Source organism: Drosophila sulfurigaster, chromosome 2R, assembly GCF_023558435.1.
Source record: "Drosophila sulfurigaster albostrigata strain 15112-1811.04 chromosome 2R, ASM2355843v2, whole genome shotgun sequence".
NCBI classification, from domain to species: Eukaryota; Metazoa; Arthropoda; class Insecta; order Diptera; family Drosophilidae; genus Drosophila; species Drosophila sulfurigaster.
Window position 1 is genome coordinate 29,140,937 of NC_084882.1, and position 18,353 is coordinate 29,159,289.

At 40.1% G+C, this 18,353-nt stretch overlaps 4 protein-coding genes across 5 annotated transcripts; 1 reads left to right on the forward strand and 3 right to left on the reverse strand.

Moving 5' to 3' along the window:
• Nucleotides 1-10: 10 nt before the first annotated feature.
• On the reverse strand, nt 11-1,490 carry LOC133836515 (serine protease grass-like). Its single transcript, XM_062267045.1, has 4 exons — nt 1,359-1,490; nt 1,136-1,299; nt 767-1,077; nt 11-712 (listed from the first exon to the last, which is right to left on the reverse strand). The coding sequence occupies exons 1-4, from the start codon at nt 1,420-1,422 to the stop codon at nt 100-102; spliced, it is 1,152 nt and encodes a 383-aa protein (XP_062123029.1). The 5' UTR covers nt 1,423-1,490; the 3' UTR covers nt 11-99.
• A 165-nt stretch (nt 1,491-1,655) lies between these two features.
• Nucleotides 1,656-2,342, reverse strand: LOC133836784 (serine protease grass-like; the record flags this gene model as incomplete). Its single annotated transcript, XM_062267372.1, has 1 exon — nt 1,656-2,342. A coding segment is annotated over one exon (567 nt), but the record flags the coding sequence as incomplete, so codon positions are not given.
• On the reverse strand, nt 2,216-3,143 carry LOC133836517 (uncharacterized). Of its 2 annotated transcripts, none has more exons than XM_062267047.1 (4): nt 2,999-3,142; nt 2,778-2,950; nt 2,400-2,714; nt 2,216-2,340 (listed from the first exon to the last, which is right to left on the reverse strand). In XM_062267047.1, the coding sequence occupies exons 1-3, from the start codon at nt 3,060-3,062 to the stop codon at nt 2,403-2,405; spliced, it is 549 nt and encodes a 182-aa protein (XP_062123031.1). In that variant the 5' UTR covers nt 3,063-3,142; the 3' UTR covers nt 2,216-2,340; nt 2,400-2,402. The 2 variants fall into 2 exon arrangements, with proteins under 2 accessions (XP_062123031.1, XP_062123032.1); XM_062267048.1 differs by having other exon boundaries at nt 2,277-2,356; nt 2,999-3,143.
• A 1,101-nt stretch (nt 3,144-4,244) lies between these two features.
• LOC133836513 (uncharacterized) lies at nt 4,245-16,585 on the forward strand. Its single transcript, XM_062267044.1, has 2 exons — nt 4,245-5,954; nt 15,154-16,585. The coding sequence occupies exons 1-2, from the start codon at nt 5,144-5,146 to the stop codon at nt 16,425-16,427; spliced, it is 2,085 nt and encodes a 694-aa protein (XP_062123028.1). The 5' UTR covers nt 4,245-5,143; the 3' UTR covers nt 16,428-16,585.
• Nucleotides 16,586-18,353: the final 1,768 nt, after the last annotated feature.

Consider the following 18,353-nt stretch of genomic DNA (forward strand, 5'->3'; position numbering starts at 1 on the left):
AGTATGAAAGTTAAAATTTTGTTGAAATAATCAGTTTTAATGTTCAAATAAATGAATTGGAACATCAAATAGCATTTATAATTTACCAACAAAACATACTTAATACAGATTCTGTGTTATCCAAGGCAACATGTCGAGAACCGAGGCAAATACGCCAGGTTGGTTTTCGTAGATGCCACAGGACTGACCTCCGAAAGATATAACGCCATACTGTACAAAGCTAATTGTCTTTTTAAAGTGATTTAGGAAGAAAAGCGGACCTCCTGAGTCACCTCGACACGTCTCCTGCTTGCGATCGTTTACGGCGCAAATATGATTTTCAGTGAATGTGGCATTATTATAGTATTTTCGACAAACATCGAGATGTTGTCGTTCAACCACCGCCTTTAAAAGAATATGAGATGCCACTCCATTTTCTGTTGTTCCCCATCCGGCGATGTAGAAGCTCTGATCGAAGGCAATGTCTTTAGACTCTTTATCAATGGGCAGGCAAATGGGTCTAATGTGAGGCTTAAATGTGATGGATTGATTAAGTTTAATCAACGCTATATCATAACTATTGGTATGTCTTTCAAATTTGGGATGTGGGCGAATATCCTCGATGTCAAACTCCTCATAGGGTAGTAGACATTTCTTTTCACGAGTATTTCCAAGCAAAATTGAGCAATCATTATCAGTATCAAGATTGTGCTCTCCCAAACGAACGCCAATTCTAAAAGTAAAACAATTTTTATAGAGAACATTGGTATTTACATTCATCACTTACAGCTTAGCGGGAGCTGTGGTACAGTGGGCTGCAGTTAAGACGAACCGATCTGTGATCAAACTTCCGCCACAAAGAAAAGGTCGTCCTGATGTCTCGTATTTCAACAGCACCATCCAGGGAAATTCTCCTATTCGTGTAAGCTCTCCATAGCTCCCCACTATAAGACTTTCGGCTCCTGGTATTCTTTGTCCACAGGGGGTAACAGAATCGAGTATTTTCATGCCTTTGGGATCTATGAAGCTGAGGCTTTGCGGCTCAACATGCTCCTCAAGTATAACCTTTGATGTGTTAGGACAGCAGATTGCGAATCTCTATAAAAACAAAAGAATAGTTAAATTCATTGAAAGAGAATCCCCAATATTAACTTACAACTCCTTCCTCGCCATCACAGGCCAATTCTCTAATCTGATTCCGTATAATACGCGGAACCTTATCGTTATACTGCTCTAGAAGATCGATTACAAATGGACATTGCTTGGCAGATATACAAATGCCTTCGTCCCCAGTGGGTGTGTAACAGCTTATATCAGACTCTATAAATTCAGGGAGTATTCTTCAATTAGGAAATTTAGGATTATATTGGATTATTTACCGCTTAACACGAGTGAAGGAAATGCAAGTAGAAGCACAGCAAAAATGCCAGTAAACAATTGCATATTGTCGAGATCTTTTTATAAATCTAAACCTGTTAAGTTTGCGATCGTTGTACGACTAAGCGGAGAATGAGACTGTAACTTCGTGTAGTATATAAAGCCCAGAAGCAAGTAATACTGGCATAAAAATTAACTTTTAATGGTTGTGCTTTTCTGATAAATAATTCATTAAAATCTAGTCATATTTCCTGGGGTTTCCCCAACTTTGATGCAAACGATATGTTTTTAGATGTATAATAAGCAAATCCGATTTATGGTATTCATTAATTTATTGAATAGTTTAGAATTAGCATTTTAAACCATTTAATGTAGTTATTTACAGTTTTTAAATAAAAATTATATTCTTTATCTGTTATTTAATAGAGATTCTGCGTTATCCAAGGCAGCATATCGAGAACTGAAGCAAATACTCCTGGACGATTTTTGTTGATGCCACAACCGAGACCTCCAAAAGAGATAACACCAAACTGCACACATTGTGGTGTGTTGTCGATTAAATTGGCGGAGAATAGCGGACCACCAGAGTCACCACGACATGTCTCCTGCTGACTATCGCCCAAGGCGCAGATGTGATTTTCACTAAGTGGTGCATTCGAATAGTATTTACGGCATACATCCAGATGTTGTTGTTGGACCTCAGCCATGAGTAGAATCGGAGATGGTACTTCATCTTCTGTTTTACCCCAACCGGCGATGTATAAGTTCTCGTTATATTTCAGATCTTGGGAAACATTGATGGGAAGACAGATGGGCTCAATGAATAATTCAAATTCGACGATTCTATCTAGTTTGATAAGTGCTATATCGTAGTTGATGGATCCGTGCTTATAGTTGGGATGTGTTCGTATGTCCTCAATTCCATACTCTATTTCTCCTCCATCTTCTGTGTCCAGGTCATGCTCTCCCAAGCGAACAGCAACTCTGAACAGTAAGTAAACTATTGAAGGGTTTTCATGGAGAAATGACCTTAAAGGACTTACAGCTCAAATGAGGTTGTGGTACAGTGGGCAGCCGTTAAGACGAATCGATCGGTGATCAAGCTCCCGCCACATAGAAAAGGTCGACCTGCTTTTTTCGTACTTCAAGAGCGCCATCCAAGGGAACTCAGCTGCCTTGGCTATCTTACCATGGGCCACCAAGAAAGAATATCGCTCGCCATTATATTTGCCACCACAATCAGGATATGACTTAAGTAGCTGCAATCCTTTTGGATCAATGTAGCTAAGATTTTGCAATGCTTTCAATGTAGCTTCGGGTGCTTTACTTTGTTGGTTGGGACAGCAGATTGGGTAACGCTATGCAAGATAAAGAATATAAACTTTTAAGATATTTGTGAAAGGTAGCAGGAAAAATCTTACTGCTTCTTCATTATTGTCACACGTCAATTCTTTAATTTGATTTTTTAGCAAATGCGGAATATTTTTTCCATATTTGGTAAATAATTCAATTACAAAAGGACATTGATTAGCGGAAATGCAGGTGCCTTTCTTCCCAGTGGCAGTATAACAGCTTATGTCTGCTTCTAAAGTGACTACAGATGAAATTAAATTGAATGTATATCATATTTTAAGATACTTACGACATAACTTCAAAACTGTCATAGACAGAAATAAAAGCGAAAATACTTTTTTATATCGTAGCATTCTGTAAAAATCTTAACAATAATATATTATTTACTGTGCAATGCAAACACGTTCGATCAATTGCCGATCACTCAACTGAACGGGAAACTAAAATAAGTTTCGCTTTTATACATAAATTGTGGGTAATAGTTATTACCATATTTCCACTTTTAAGACCGGCTTAAATTCTCATGAATACACGTAAGTGACTTCATAGTATTCTTAGTATTAATTAAAAAAAATTAAAAGTAAAATTAATTTTTTAAGTATTCCTCAAATAATTTCTGATTTAAAATCAGCAAATGCGTTAAAATGACATTATAACCGTTCATAGCTTGTAGCAACAAATTAAGCAAAAGCTTTTAGCGGAGACAACAACCAAAACATTATAAGACAAACTTGCTTGAAGTTTGGTGTTTGAAAGCATATTTTAATATAGACTCTCTTTAATCATATATTAAAAAAGATAATACGCTGTATTATGCACAATTTTTTAATTAAAATATAAACAATAAAATTCAGATAAAATCATGAAATATTGGAATTTTGTACATCAACTGGAAAAAAACAAAACAAATTCAAAGCGCTCAATCTAAAACTTGTTAAAGTACGTAGAAATGTTCTTAACATAAAACGCGACATTTGCATATTAAAAGTTGATGAAAGAATTTCAAGCAACACCCATTAATTGATATGCATTCAGACTTAGCCAAGAACTCAGCCGGCTGATCGAAATACCGACATACTAGTCGCTGCCAAGCTGATAAACCGGTAATCTTACACACCACAGCAGCAAAGATATGAGTGCAATTTATCAGAGAACTGAAGAGAGCTCGAGAGAAGCTTAAATACAATCCTCTTGTTTCGGAAGAGCGAGAGCGCATGTTGAGCTGCTCCAGCTGCTTGGATTGAAATCCACAGCAAAGGGTAAGCGAGAGTCTCAGGTTACTTACAGTCCACAGCATGTCTTACGATCCACACACTCGCACTCTTTCCCTCTCGATCTACCTGCGCACCTTCCAGCTGGTGGGCAACAACAGGTACTTGTCTTGGCTTGTTCTCTCTACATCTCTCTTTCTCTCTCTTGTTGTTACTCTCTCTCACTGTTTCTTGACTTGAGTGCAGCTGAGCGGGCAGAGCGCAGTCTTACAATGTCTGAGACCGAAAAGACCACGTAGGCGCCGCAGCTCACGTCATTGGAATTCATTCCACAGTGAGACGCCGTCGCGATCGCTAGTCTCGAGCGGATCGAATTCAAATTTTAGATATTCACAACAAATATCGAATAGAGACAAAACAGTTTAAAACCCAAAACGACTTTGAATCCATAAAAATACAAGAACATTAAAGAAGAGTTTCAGTTGCGTCAGAATAAACTGTGCGTAGAATTGACAACGGGGGATGTGCGAAAAGGGAATCGCAGAACTCAGAATCCCATGACGCCATATTTGTTTTTCATCTTGTTTGTGTAAAGTGTTTGTGAGTGTTAACGACAACAACAGAAACAACCGAATAGAGAGAGAGAGAAAGAGAGCGAATCATAGATATTTCTGTGTGTAAAGCAAAAATTTCGAAATTCAACAGAAATATTATCGATTTGAGAAAAGTGAAACAAACAACTTCAGCAAGATAAATATTCCGAAAAAAGTCAATCTCGAGCGCGTGTTTTCTACTTGCTACGATTATGGCTGAGAGGGCAGCTTTGTGTGTGTGATCGGTGAACATGCATGTGTTGTGTGTGATGTGATCGTGTGGATCGTGTGTGTGTAAATGCATGTGTATTGTTAGAGTGAATGCGAATAGCAGTGTAAGAAATATCCGCTTACCTAAGCGAACAAAATTCTCTCTCGCGCGACAACGACGACGGCAACGGCGACGGCGACTTAAGAACCACAATTGAATACAGTAGAAAACCAACACACACACACACACATATATACACATATAGAGTGTTATACCTGAACGTGGCTAACACATAAAGCAAAACCAGAATATCCACATTGTTGTTCGTCGGTCTCGCGATCGCGCCTACGTAACTTAACGTAACGTAACGTATCGAAACGCAATTAACGTAACGTAAGACGTTCATTGTTGCTGACACAATGGGCGACTCCACGCCCATTTGCCGCTGCCGTGTGCTGTATCTGGGCAGCGCTGTGCCCCGCCAGAGCAAAGATGGCCTACAGGGCATCCAGGAACCTCTGCGCAGCCTTTATCCATCCGAAGGCGCCGTCGGAGCCAAGGGCATCGATAGCTGGCTGAGCGTCTGGTCGAATGGCATACTGCTGGAGAATGTCGACGAGAATCTGAAGCAGATCACACGTTTCTTTCCCATCGAATCGTTGCACTATTGCGCAGCCGTGAGACAGGTTCTGATACCGGAGCGCGGCAACTCGAATCCGGAGCCGAAATTTCTGCCGTTGGATTCGCCATTTGCTCGCATGCCGCGCGCCCAGCACCCGCCCATCTTTGCAGCCATACTGCGTCGCACCACCGGCATCAAGGTGCTCGAGTGCCACGTCTTCATTTGCAAGCGCGAGGCGGCCGCCAATGCTCTAGTCAGATGCTGCTTCCACGCCTATGCGGACAACTCGTATGCCCGCCAGCTGGAAACGGGCAGCACCGGTGGCGGTGGCAGCAGTGTCTATGGCACGCTCAAGAGTGGCGCCGGCAGCAAATCGAACGGGGATCTGACCAGCGTGGGTCTCACCAATGGCAATGGCAATGGCAATGGACTGCATCATCATCACCATTTAGCCGGACAGAATAGCTGGAGATCGCGTGCGGGCAGCACGACAACTCTGAATAGCTTGGGACGGCAATCGAATGGTCATGTGTTGAATGGATCGGGGATGGGCATGAATGGCGGCAGCACTGGCAGCGCCGCTGAGGGTTATACATCAGTCAAGAATTGTAAGTACCAGCAAGTTCGTTGCCTAAGTCTTTCGTTTTGCGTTTCGCTACCAAGAACATTTCTGCTAGGTACAGTCAGTTAGTCAGCAGACTTGGCGTGTCATCTAATTAGCTGCATGTGACCAGGCACGACAAACTGTTAGAAACTGTTAGCATTAGCTAACTGCTGTTAGCCATGATCTCAGCTCCGCTAGCAAGCATTCCCAACAACTCTATTAAATGTGCCATTGAAGGGGAAGCGCATTTTTTCGCTATGGAATTTAAGGTTTCATCGTTTATCAATCAAGTGTATGGCCTCACCTTGAAATGCACTCTCTCACACACACACAAGCACACACTTTCACACTCACACAAACACACTCGGACGCATTGAGTACCTAACGAAATATGCAAAGCAAAAACACCTGAGACAATGTTGAAAAATAGAAAATGTTGTCACAGCGCAGTCGAAAGTATTTTTTGGGTGCAGTGCAGGTATTTTCTTCATTTTATTGACGCACATTATTCAGTGATGGATGGACGCATGCATGCATGGATGGACGGATGTCTACACTGACTATCGCAGGTATATGGTCAGCTGAAGGGCCTGGCATGAGCCAAAAATGCGAACGGAACGTACAAAACTTTTTTTTCGTGATGTGTTGTTTTGGGTTAAACGAAGATGCCTGAACGTTGTCGGCAAAGACAAAAACACTTAGCGCTAGAGATGTGCACGTGACAGAGATGCGAGATGAGAGAGATAAAATATATTTCACAAGAATTGCTTAAAGATCTGCATAGACTTTATTTTGCTTGTACCTGTTTAGCTTAGATTGAAGTAAATTTGAGCTAAGTTTCACTCACGATTTAGTTCCCTGAAATTCATAGCGAGAATCATAATAAATCCAGTAGAATTCTTTCATAAATCGAGTTTAACTTGAATGTAATTAGTGATTGAGCTTAGGAATTGGATTGAATAAATATGGGTTAGTTATTGATTAAACGTAATCGGCTGTTGATTAAAATTCGACTAAGATCTTCTACTTAAGATCACATTAATTTTTGCTTAATTGGTGCCTGATTCATACCAAAACTTTACTCTTTATGCCAACATCGTCTCTGAGCTCGTGTCACGCAGCAAATCACGAAACGAAGACAACTTAATTTTCAAGTTATATCTTATCGTTGTCTCACAGACTTGACTTTATGCTGTGGAGTATTTGTTGTTGTGTTGTGTTGTGTTTTTTTTTGTTAAACACTTTCCACTTATTTAAATTTCGTCGACAAGCGACAGAGGCACAAAAATCGCCACTTTATGATGCCGCTGTTGTTGGCCTGGTCAACGTTTAACTTTGAGAGTTGAAAACGCTTTGGCTTTGCTTATAGTGGCAAAGTTATGATAATTAGCATGTAAATTGCTATAGCTGAGGAAAGCAGCAACAGCAGCAGCAGCAACAAGTGGCAATATACTAACAACAGCAGCAACAACAGCAGCAGCTGCTGCTGGCTGAACGTTAAATGTCTTTTCAAACAGTTTGAACGCGATCTCTAGAGTTGCCATGCAAATTAGTTTTGCATTTCGCTTTCGACCTGAACTCCTCCCTATTAAATGTCTTTCGGTTTTGTATAATAAGTAGAAATTGCCTGAAATCGTATCTCTCCAACTGTTCGGCTTACTTTCTAAGCGTGTGGCCAACGAAGAAGGAGATTGCTTGATTTGTACTAAAACCTATTTTAAGTCTAAACTCAAAGTATCTTGTCCAAAAATACAACTATGCAAATCAAATGACTTGGCAGTCTGCTCGGCTAATTAATGATGTTTCCCGTTCCCTGTTCTCCGCCTTGTCAACTTTGCCAACCTCATCCAAGTTACGATGGTTCCCAACTGGTAGATAGAGCATGTAATTTATTATGTTGCCACTCGTTTAGTTGCGGTTCTCACAGCCTCTCACAACCTGGACAGTAGTTGTCATTCTCCAACTGCACTTGAGATACACACACACACACACACACACAAATACTTCTAGAGTGCGCAGGTTGAATAACTTGATGAACGTGGAACGAATTTGGTCGCGTGCAGATTAGCGGACCTCGGCGACGCCAACGCAGAGATTGAGAGAGAGAGAGAGAAAGAGTAAGAGACTATTCTCCCCCTTTTGGGGGGCGGGGCACACACATATGTGCACCCAGAGTGAGTACGTAAATTGAGATGAACGCGTGAGAAAATTTTTGACTGTTAGGGTTTTTTTGTTTTATTTTGTTATGACGGTCTTGGTCTGGGTCTTGGCTTAAAACTTGGGCTGTCTTTGACGCCGCTGCTTGGTTATTGCCCTGTTCGCCACTTTCTTGCTTCACTCCAGCCAGCTGGTGGGAAGTCACACATACACACACACTACATAGTAGAGCTTGGCATGACTGCTTTGCTTGCTGGGAAGTGTGAAATCGGGTTGGAAGTAAACCCGACCAGACCCGTGACTAAGTCGAGATACGGCAAAAGAGTCAAAGTCAAAGGCAGGCGGGAGTAGGGAATGGAAGGCAACTGAATTCTGAAATTTGAGCGTGTGAGCAAGTGAAACTTTATTTAGATATATGATAAAAATCTGCTCGAATCATCCACAAACTCATGTGTGAGCGTGTGTTTGTCTCTGCTCGGCTCTTTCTCTCAATCTGTTGCTCTCTTTTGTTTACGTCCAAGTCGGAAATTTTCTATTAATTAACATTGTTAATTTGCTTGTAGACGCTTGCGAGATTAAGCTTGCCACAGTTCATTGTTTTGCGCTGCCCGCGCGACACATTGAATTGAGGTTAAGACGCTGTGGGGGAAGTTGGCATCGGAAGAGGAATATAAAGATGAATAAAGAATGTATTAAAGGAAAGATAGAATGTGTAAGAAGGTTAGGGAAATCTGAAAGGAAGTTCGTTTGTAAGCAAAATGCGAGCGAGTCCGGAGTGTAATTAAGCGTAGAAATTATAGACAGCTTCTAAATAATTATATGCGAATGACTTCAATGGCTTTTTAATGTAGAAATCTATAAATTAGAGAAGTAGAACTCTACAATTTAGGTTCTAACTCCTCGCTATGATTCGTTATTGAAACACTAGAAAATATATACTTAGCATAGCCAGAATAAGTCCGCCAATGCTCTGCTTTTTTCCCCATCACTCCAGTTTATAATTAATTCAGCCTTACAATCTAATAAATACAAATTAAATACTGAAATAAGCCAAATATAAATAAAAGTTCGAGTTGAACTAGAGAAAATTGAGGTAGTTTAATAGCTTGGTAAAGTCAGGAAAGGAATCGTTGTAGGAGTCAGCATAAAAGTCGAAGTGGCGGCTCAAAAATCTCATATCTTAACACATTGTGGCCATAGCTAGATAATTGACAGCTTTTCTCCCAGCTTTGTAGCGTTTAGTATGATTAATTATAATTAATTAAACTAATTTTAAACGGTTGAGGGGGGGGACACTTTAATAGGTATGAAAGTGTGCCAAGAGCGTCTGAAGCAATAGCAATTTCAGTTTGTGTCTTCAGTCTTTTGTAGTTGCCAGCTTCAACTTTGTTGGGAAATTGTCTTAGTCTTAGCGTCGAGTCGCCATTGATAAGCAACATTTTTCCATAATTTGGAACTGCCTGCAGTCGCCAGAGAGACTTCACAACATATCCGCTGGCCGCACCTCGAGCGACATCCATTGATTGCAAGCAATTTGCAGGTGGCTGAGTGGAGAGCCAAAATAAAAAAATAAAAACAACAAAAAACGAGTTGCATTTTGTTGAAGATCAGGTTCCAGTTTGGTTTTTATGCGACACAGTTATTCAAAATTTGACCTAGATAACATTTTTTTGGAGGAAGAAGAGGAAGGGGAAAATCGCATTTATGTAATAATAAATTTCAACTGGAATGAATGGAAATTCTATTAGCAAAGCGTGTGGAAAATTTGATTAGCAAACAACATGCACAATAATTAACATAATTATCAATAGATAAAATGCACATTGGGAATGTGTACTATGTGTGTATGTATGTGTGTAAGTGGCACTTGCCACATTGGTGCACTCACTTTGTGAGTCATTAGAGGAAATGCAGCTGGGAGGAAAAACTTGTCGATGATTACTAAGCGAAAAATGCAACAAACAACAGTCTGACCACTTGACCATGACTGAAATATCGAACTGTGATGGGGGAGAAGAAGCTGAAGCTAAAGCTGTAGTGGATGCAGCACAAGAAGCTAAAGAGGTGGCTGCAACAACTCTGAAGCAGCAACCGGCATCAACTTCCGTTGCAAGCGGCATTTGCTGCCAATGATCTCCACTTGTTGTTGTAGTTGTTGTTGCATCGTTGTTGCATTATTATGATTATGCAAAGAAGCTGGTGAGAGGCTGAGCGTGAAAAAGCTGAAGAGAGAAGCAGTCAGAAAGAGAGAGAGAGACAGAGAAAAAGAGAGGCGATTGGCAAGAGGCGAGGCAAGCACATTAACCGAAATCCAGTTGCAGTTGAATGACTTGGGCTCTTGTTGCATGTTGCAGTTGCAGTCGGCAAAAATTTCTTGTGGATTTGCAACATATTTTTTGTTGTCGTTGTTGTTGTTGTTGTTGTTGCCACTGCGGTCGGTCTGTTATTGTGGCATTGCATTTTATCATAACTCGATTACAGAAATTTGATTTTGATTATTTTCAATAATTGAAGCCACAAAGCAAAGCTGCAATCAAAGCCAACATTTGACCTACTTCAAGCACTCTATTTTCCTCTTTTGCTCGAGAATTTCTGCTAGCCTCTTTAATACCCTAGAATTTTGCATAATTTGCTAAACAACATTATTATTTTAATGACTGAAACTCAAAGCGAAAGAATACATTGTTAACATTATGTACAATTCGCATGTCTGAGTTTCTTCTCTAATTACTTAATCAAATTGTAGAAAAAATATTTATGCTAATTACAATTTCCTGCTCGAGATCTCCATTCAAACGCGATTTCAATGTCGAGGTAAAGAGTTGATTTCAATTGTAATTTTTCATTGATCAAACGAGAGTTTTCTCTCGGTTTAATTGTTATTGTCTCAACAATAGCAGCAGCATAAATATGAAATAAATCATTCCTTCAGAGTGCAGCTGAATAGATATCTGAATAACTTCTACTCTATTAGTCATTCGTCTGGCATTCAATGTTGGCGTCGTCGTCCCAGATCAGTTCAAAACTCTACCTTTTGGGTCTGAGTTTGAGTTTGCAGCTGTGGCACGTTGGAGCAGTTTGGGATTGGAGCATTGGCGCAACCATCCGGTGGCAAGCGTGCCAGCGGAAAACGAAATGGCAAAGACAACAATGAAGCACAGAAAAAAAAAGAAGAAAAAAGATACAAATATAAACATAGCTAGCGAATTCCAAGGCACAGTTTGCCAGCAAGAGAGAGAGAGAGAGAAACAAGGTATCGAAGGCGCTTCTGGCACTCCCCTTTTCCGCCGCTTGGAATTTCGCTTGGGAATGGCTGATGAATGGCAAAAAGCGTTTAAATGCCAAGCGTTTGTGTTTGTATTTTTCTGTTTTCTGTTTTTGGCCAACTTTTAGCTGCATGAGCTCGCATTTCAAGACACTGTGCATAGATTTGCATCGAATTCGAATTTGAAGTTGCTCAGTAGTTTGCTGAATTGCCTTACCTACTTAGTAACCTGACTTGGCTTCAACTTCAGCTTCAGCTCTAGCTCCAACTCCAGCTTCGACTGTGAATTCCTCAGCAGCTTGAGCTGTAACGTGGAAATACAATTTTCACGCACGCATGCGCCAGTCGACGAGGCCACTCGCCACATTAAGTGAGAGTATTAATTTTACTTTTCGTGAAGTTGAATCAAACTCTACTTATGACATAAGTGAGTTACAGCGGGGCAAAGTAGCCACTGAAAAAAATATGAGGGGAGAGCTACAGGAAGACAACAGGAGACTCACTCTGTGGTATAATTATGCGAGTAGCTAACTGCAAGACAAAAGCGAAACAATTAAAAATCATAAATCAAATTGCACGCTTAAGCAAAATTAGCGTAAATTGCAACTGGAAGTGTAATTATTATTTATAATATTATTATGATGCTTTGCATCGATGTTGGTTGATGTTCGTTGGCAAAGCGTTTTGAAAATCAAAGTCAAGCAACTTTCTGCCAATTGGCCAATTCAATCAACAGGAATTTGATTGACTTCCGCTAACGTTTAAGCAGATTATGCTCCAATCGAGGTAAAAGCAACTAAACCGATTGCTTAAAGACCAAATCAAAGTGAAATCGCGACAAGAGTTTCTCCTCACTTACAGTTTTTCCGCTAAGAAATCATATCTATATCTATATCTATATCTATATCTATATCTATATCTATATCTATATCTATATCTATATCTATATCTATATCTATATCTATATCTATATCTATATCTATATCTATATCTATATCTATATCTATATCTATATCTATATCTATATCTATATCTATATCTATATCTATATCTATATCTATATCTATATCTATATCTATATCTATATCTATATCTATATCTATATCTATATCTATATCTATATCTATATCTATATATCTATATCTATCTATATCTATATCTATATCTATATCTATATCTATATCTATATCTATATCTATATCTATATCTATATCTATATCTATATCTATATCTATATCTATATCTATATCTATATCTATATCTATAACTATATCTATATCTATACCCTTCCACTATTCTATTTCCTTGTTTTGACTTAAAGAACACTTTCAATGCCAATAATCCATGATATATGATTATATTTATGGCTATGCGTTGGTCAGGAAACGTGCGACCCGCAGAACCAATAATAAATATGGCCAACTTCATGCTGGCCAGGTCAAAAACCATTAAAATTCACTTTCGAATATCGTCTTGAGGTTGAGACCAAAAATGAAAGTTGCTAAAAGACACAACAAAAAAAAATACCACCGAAAAAATCCAAATATAAATAATATATGATGTGAGCTGAGGTGAGAAATGCGCAGATCACTTGAAAATCGAGCCAAGTAAATATGGTATTCGTGTAATGCATTTGATATATTATATTTTCGGTCATGTGAAAAGCTCTGGATTGGGCCGCTAATTAAGCCAGCAAATGTATAACAGGTGAGCGGTGTGAGCTCAACACGTTCATAAATTAACAAATTTCGATTGGAAGAAGAAGGGGCAAGACATTTGTCTGCTGTGCCAAGAGGTTCGCTCTCATTTTCAACGTCAGTCAGTCGAGCGGTGTTTGCCGCGTCTTTTTGGGAGGGTCAATAGACCCCAAAGCAGGGCGCGCATTTCTCATACCAAGAGAATAGCAAAAAATAAAACCAAACCAAATTATGGCATGGCTAAGAAGAAAAAACACGGCCAACAAACAGGCAGACAGAGAGAGAGAGAGATGGAGACAACTAACAACAACATGAAGAAAAAGCAACCACAAAAACTGACTCGCCGTTTTGTTGTCGTCTGCCGCGGACTGTGTAGACTGTAAAACTGTGGGCTGTGGCTGGTTTGCTGTGGCAGTTGGGTGGGGTGCGGTGTGTAGAGTTAGCTTGCAGGTGTAGCCACGTTCAAGTTATTAAATTACCGTTATTTATTACAAAACCGTTTGCCGTTTGCTGCCGTGGCCCAAATGCGACGCAGAACAGCGCCAACCTTCATCGGCTGCGACAAAGCGACGACGACGACGACGACGAACACGACAGCGACAGCAAATAGTAACAGTAACGTAGATACTTATGTATCTGTATCTGTATCTGTAACCTGTCGTTGGGCTTTACTTAGCATTGCCTAACTGACCAAGTCACATGTGCTTTGTACGTGCAATGGGAACGCTTCGGACGCCTCAAAGTCAAATCGAAGGCATTCAATTGCTTTTGCCATCGCAATCGCAATCGGTTCATTTGCATGCGACCCGTTGTCTTTGCCTCTGGACCAACCACGGTCTTGGCCCATTTACTGTTGACTGTTGTGTTTTTTGACCGTTTTGGATTAGACGCGCTCGGCTAATTTCCAGTAATTTTATTTGTATTTTGGGCTCAAAGTATTTTCGTTATTTTTGGTTAATGTAAATGCCATTGCCTTGTCCAAACGCGCTGTCACTTCGGCATTTTGCGCGTGAATCAGCGCTTTAACTTTGCCCGTAATGCGAGACGCAACAAGTGCGGCCCTGGTATTGTGATCACCCCTCCTCCCCTCCACCCTCTCTCCCTTGTTGCCCGACAACACCTGCCATTCATTGTTTAGTCCGCACAGCATCCATTGGCCGCGAAGGTCAACTGGCTATCGGCTGAAACTCAACACTCACATTCGCTCCACTCAATTGTATCGGACATCGGATACCTTCTCAACCAGTTCTTGCATTTGATACCTAGAATGTGTGCGTGTTTGTGCAAAGATTGATTTGCGCTCTACATACTTGTATATAGAGCATTGAAAATGAGTTGAACAACAATCGCAAGCTGGTTGAAATGTAGGAAATGTGTGCAAAGATGTGTTCTATATATGATTGTTCTTTTTAAAGATACATTTTATAGAGTTTTCAACAGTAACAAAAGAGTTTGAATGAAGAATACAATTTGAGTGAAGATAAAAAAGTTCTACACAATTTTTGTGAATCTTTGATATGAATTAAATAGAAATCTGTTTTAATTAAATGAAGTGTATTTCATAAAAACATTGTCAAGATTTACTTTTTAGTCTGCTAACTCAAATGAGTGATGAAAGAAATGCTCAGCTATTAATTAGTTGCTAAGCTAATCGAAATGATTTATTATTAAATTTATTGTTCGTATTTCGCTTAGACTTAATACCATAAATCTAATTGATTTCCTCTCAAATGGCTATAAATTCAATGATGAAATAGATTCTTAACATATTTCTCTAGAAATCAATTCGAAACTTCGAGCTTAAGTCAGCTTTTCTATCAGTAAAATAGATTGATTAATTGGAACTAAGTTTATTATTAATTGTCACACAAGGTTCTGAGAAATTATTTGCAACATAGAGTTTTTTATTTAGCTTATGGTAGTTATACTATGCCAATGGAAGCTTTTACTAATAATACGATTGTGAGAATAGTTATCACAAATTTCCGCTCAAGAGTAGGCAAAGTATCTTAAGATCTCCTTCCTATCTTCCATATTAGAATCATTTTCTAATTTCTCGCTTTTCTCCTCTTTCTTCTTTACAGTTTATGGCAGCAGTGCGGATCTAAATGTTACCGTCGATGATGGCGAGGCGTCTGTGTACAATGGCGACGAGAATCACAAGGTATGGAGCGGCTCACAGGATCAGCTGGACAGCATTGGCGCCGTGGAGAGTCCCTACGAACTGTTCGCCGGCAACACTTCAACGCTGGGCCGCCCGCTGCGAGCTCGCCAGATCAGTGCACCCATCGATGTGCCACCGCCACCGGTGAAGGAGGAGCGCAAGAGCGGCAAGCGGGACAAGAAGTCATCGAAGTCGAGTGGCAGCCAGAGCTTGTCTGGCACTCTGATCCGACCAAAGCCCATGCATCCGGCAGCGATGCATCGCTCACAGATGCACCCAGGCCCAGGACCAGGCGCCGCCGGAGCCGCCAGTGTCATCTATGGCCCGGTGTCGGGACCACACGCCGGCCGGCAATATCACACAATTAGTCATCGTGGCTTTCCGCCAGGACCCGGCGGTCCGCTGCCGCCACATCATGCGCATCCACATGCCCCGCATCCACATGCAGCTGCTGCTGCCGCCGCACATCATCAGCAGCAACAGCATCACATGATGCAGCTGCATCATGCACAGCAAATGGCGGGCATGCCACCGCTGCAGATACCCATGATGCTGCCACAGCAATACGCCACGTTGCAGCCGTCGCGTTCCACCAGCAAAAAGAAGAAGAAGGACAAGAAGAATGGTGGTGGCGGTGTACCTGTGGGCATGCCCATCGTGCCGCCCATCTATGCGTATCATCAGCAACAGGCGATGGCCGGAGTGCCGCCACCTCCGATGGCACAGTCACTGATCGGCGAGCCACGACCGCTGAGCATGTCCAGCCGCAAGTTGGCTGCCTCCATGGGCAACGGTCTGGATGATTCGGGCAACTCGGGAGCCGAGTCTCCGTCGCCGGGTGGCACCGGGATCTATCGTCGCAAGGGGCATCTGAATGAGCGCGCCTTCAGCTACTCCATACGCCAGGAGCATCGCAGTCGCAGTCATGGCTCGCTGGCCAGCCTGCAGTTCAATCCGCCGGACATGAAGAAGGAGCGTGAGATCGCCCAGATGGTCGCCGGTCTGGATCTGAACGATGGCGAACGTCGTTCGATGGCTGGTCCGGGGCCGGCGACGCTGCAACGCAAACAGCAGGCGGGCATGGTGAATGGCGGTGGTCCAGCGGCGCATCCGCATGCGCATCCCCAGCATCATCCACATGCGATATACGGGCCATTGGGGCCAGCGAGCAGTTTTGGCAAACCACGCAGATAAGAGAGATCATTGAAGATCGCGTTGAAAGCATCTTGAATTGCACAACATTGAGAAGCGATGCTGGTCAAAAGGAAATAAATAATAATAAAATGGGGAAATATTTAGTGGAATCGTAACATGAATAGCGACAAGAACAACAAAAAAAAAACAAAAAAACATTTTGCAAACAATGAATAATGTGTGCCTTATTAGGTTTATACTCTAAGTATATATTTTAATGAATTGAAACTGAAGAATGCGTTGAGAATTCACAAGCAAAGAATGAAATGCAATGAATGCGATTATAATACATAATGTAGAATAATATAATACCAAGTACCCTCTAACTGTTCAGATAGAGTGCGTTACTTCGAAAACTGAACGATGACAATTGTATTGCGAGCACAAATGTAACATATATACCATATAATATTATATCTTTTTTCGATTGAGTTGAGTTGGGTTGAACTGAATTGTCAACTGCGCTCCATACCAAACAATCTATTGCAGATGCGAGCACTTGCTAGTAAAACATACTATATACTATACTTAACAATACCTACCAATACATACATACTAAACACACACACACATACACATACATCAATACACACTTATTTCATTCTGTCCATATTAGTATCTTAATGAAGCAGCAGCTGATGTAATGCGCGTAGATATTCAAATGTGTTTACCTGTAATTACACAAACCATAATTACTTATGTATAATAAATATAATAAAATGTTAACCAATGGTGTGTTTTATTTGTATCGAGGGAGAAAAAGTGGAAGTAATGAGTGGAGCTGAGTATAACATTTCTTTGAGAAAAGGTAAAGAAATATACGAGTTCTAGTAGGAAACTAAATTTTGATACTTCAAGATAAGGGAAGAGGATGGAAAAGGATGCCAACAAATTAGACGTAAATAAAAAAAGGGGTGCTATAATTCAATAATATATTTGATCAATTTAAAAAATATATAAGAGAAGGAGACTAAATTTCGATCCTTCATGATAAAGTAAGATTGAATGAAATAAGATTTCAAAAATCCATACAAGTGATAATGATTGAACATTTCCATTTTATTTAATGAGAAATATCTATGAGAAACAAATAGCAAAATTCAAATAAATAAATTCCAATCGTTCATGATTATTCATGGTCGCTTCAATAATGATGTTTACAAGCTTCACTATAATAAGGAACACATAATAATAGATAGCAATAAAAGGTACATTCCAGATACCAGAAAGAATTATATAACACCAGACAAAGTATTCATGGAATGATGACCACAACCTTAGCAATTGAAAATTAATCAAACAATCATATTTTAATTAATGAGAAACTTTCAAAGTAATTAAATACATTACATGATGACACAATTTCAAGTATGATGACAATAAAAGAGGGAAGATTTTTCATTAGTATTTGATATATGTGAGAAGCGCTGTTTTCGATGTTATCATCGCAGAATGATATCATTAAGTTTTATATAATTGAATATGTGGAATGCAAATTGCATAAATAAGTACTTAGCTAACATTTTTAACAAGTGTTATATTACGTTACTTCCTCAATTCCCGAGTGAACTCCGTTGAGTTTCTTCACCCTAAGTTATGGCTATCGTTAGTTTTTTATCAAAACAAACAATGCCCGAGGCTTCTCCCAAAGTCGAATCTGATTGAAGTGTGTTGTTGTTAGATTCTCATCGGACACAGTCAGAAATTGTATTCTGCTTTTAGCTTTTTTTGTTGTTTGTTACAACAGAATTGATTGTGATTTGTACTCGTATGTAGGCACGAGCACACCTTGGAATTCAATTAACATGCGCGAGCGATCACAGCAAAGAATATATAAATATACTATATTTATGTAGATATATTCAGAGTACGTCATACGTTGTCTGTCTACTATAAATATCTACGGCGACTGATTGACACAGAGGG

Coding starts and splice junctions, on each gene's coding strand:
- LOC133836515 (XM_062267045.1), bottom strand. CDS start 1,422: ATGCAATTGTTTACTGGCATTTTTGCTGTGCTTCTACTTGCATTTCCT. Junction 1,078..1,135: donor GTGATGGCGAGGAAGGAGTT/GTAAGTTAATAT, acceptor TTGTTTTTATAG/AGATTCGCAATCTGCTGTCC. Junction 713..766: donor ACCACAGCTCCCGCTAAGCT/GTAAGTGATGAA, acceptor TTTTACTTTTAG/AATTGGCGTTCGTTTGGGAG.
- LOC133836517 (XM_062267047.1), bottom strand. CDS start 3,062: ATGCTACGATATAAAAAAGTATTTTCGCTTTTATTTCTGTCTATGACA. Junction 2,951..2,998: donor GACAGTTTTGAAGTTATGTC/GTAAGTATCTTA, acceptor TTTCATCTGTAG/TCACTTTAGAAGCAGACATA. Junction 2,715..2,777: donor GTGACAATAATGAAGAAGCA/GTAAGATTTTTC, acceptor TATCTTGCATAG/CGTTACCCAATCTGCTGTCC.
- LOC133836513 (XM_062267044.1), top strand. CDS start 5,144: ATGGGCGACTCCACGCCCATTTGCCGCTGCCGTGTGCTGTATCTGGGC. Junction 5,955..15,153: donor TTATACATCAGTCAAGAATT/GTAAGTACCAGC, acceptor TCTTCTTTACAG/TTTATGGCAGCAGTGCGGAT.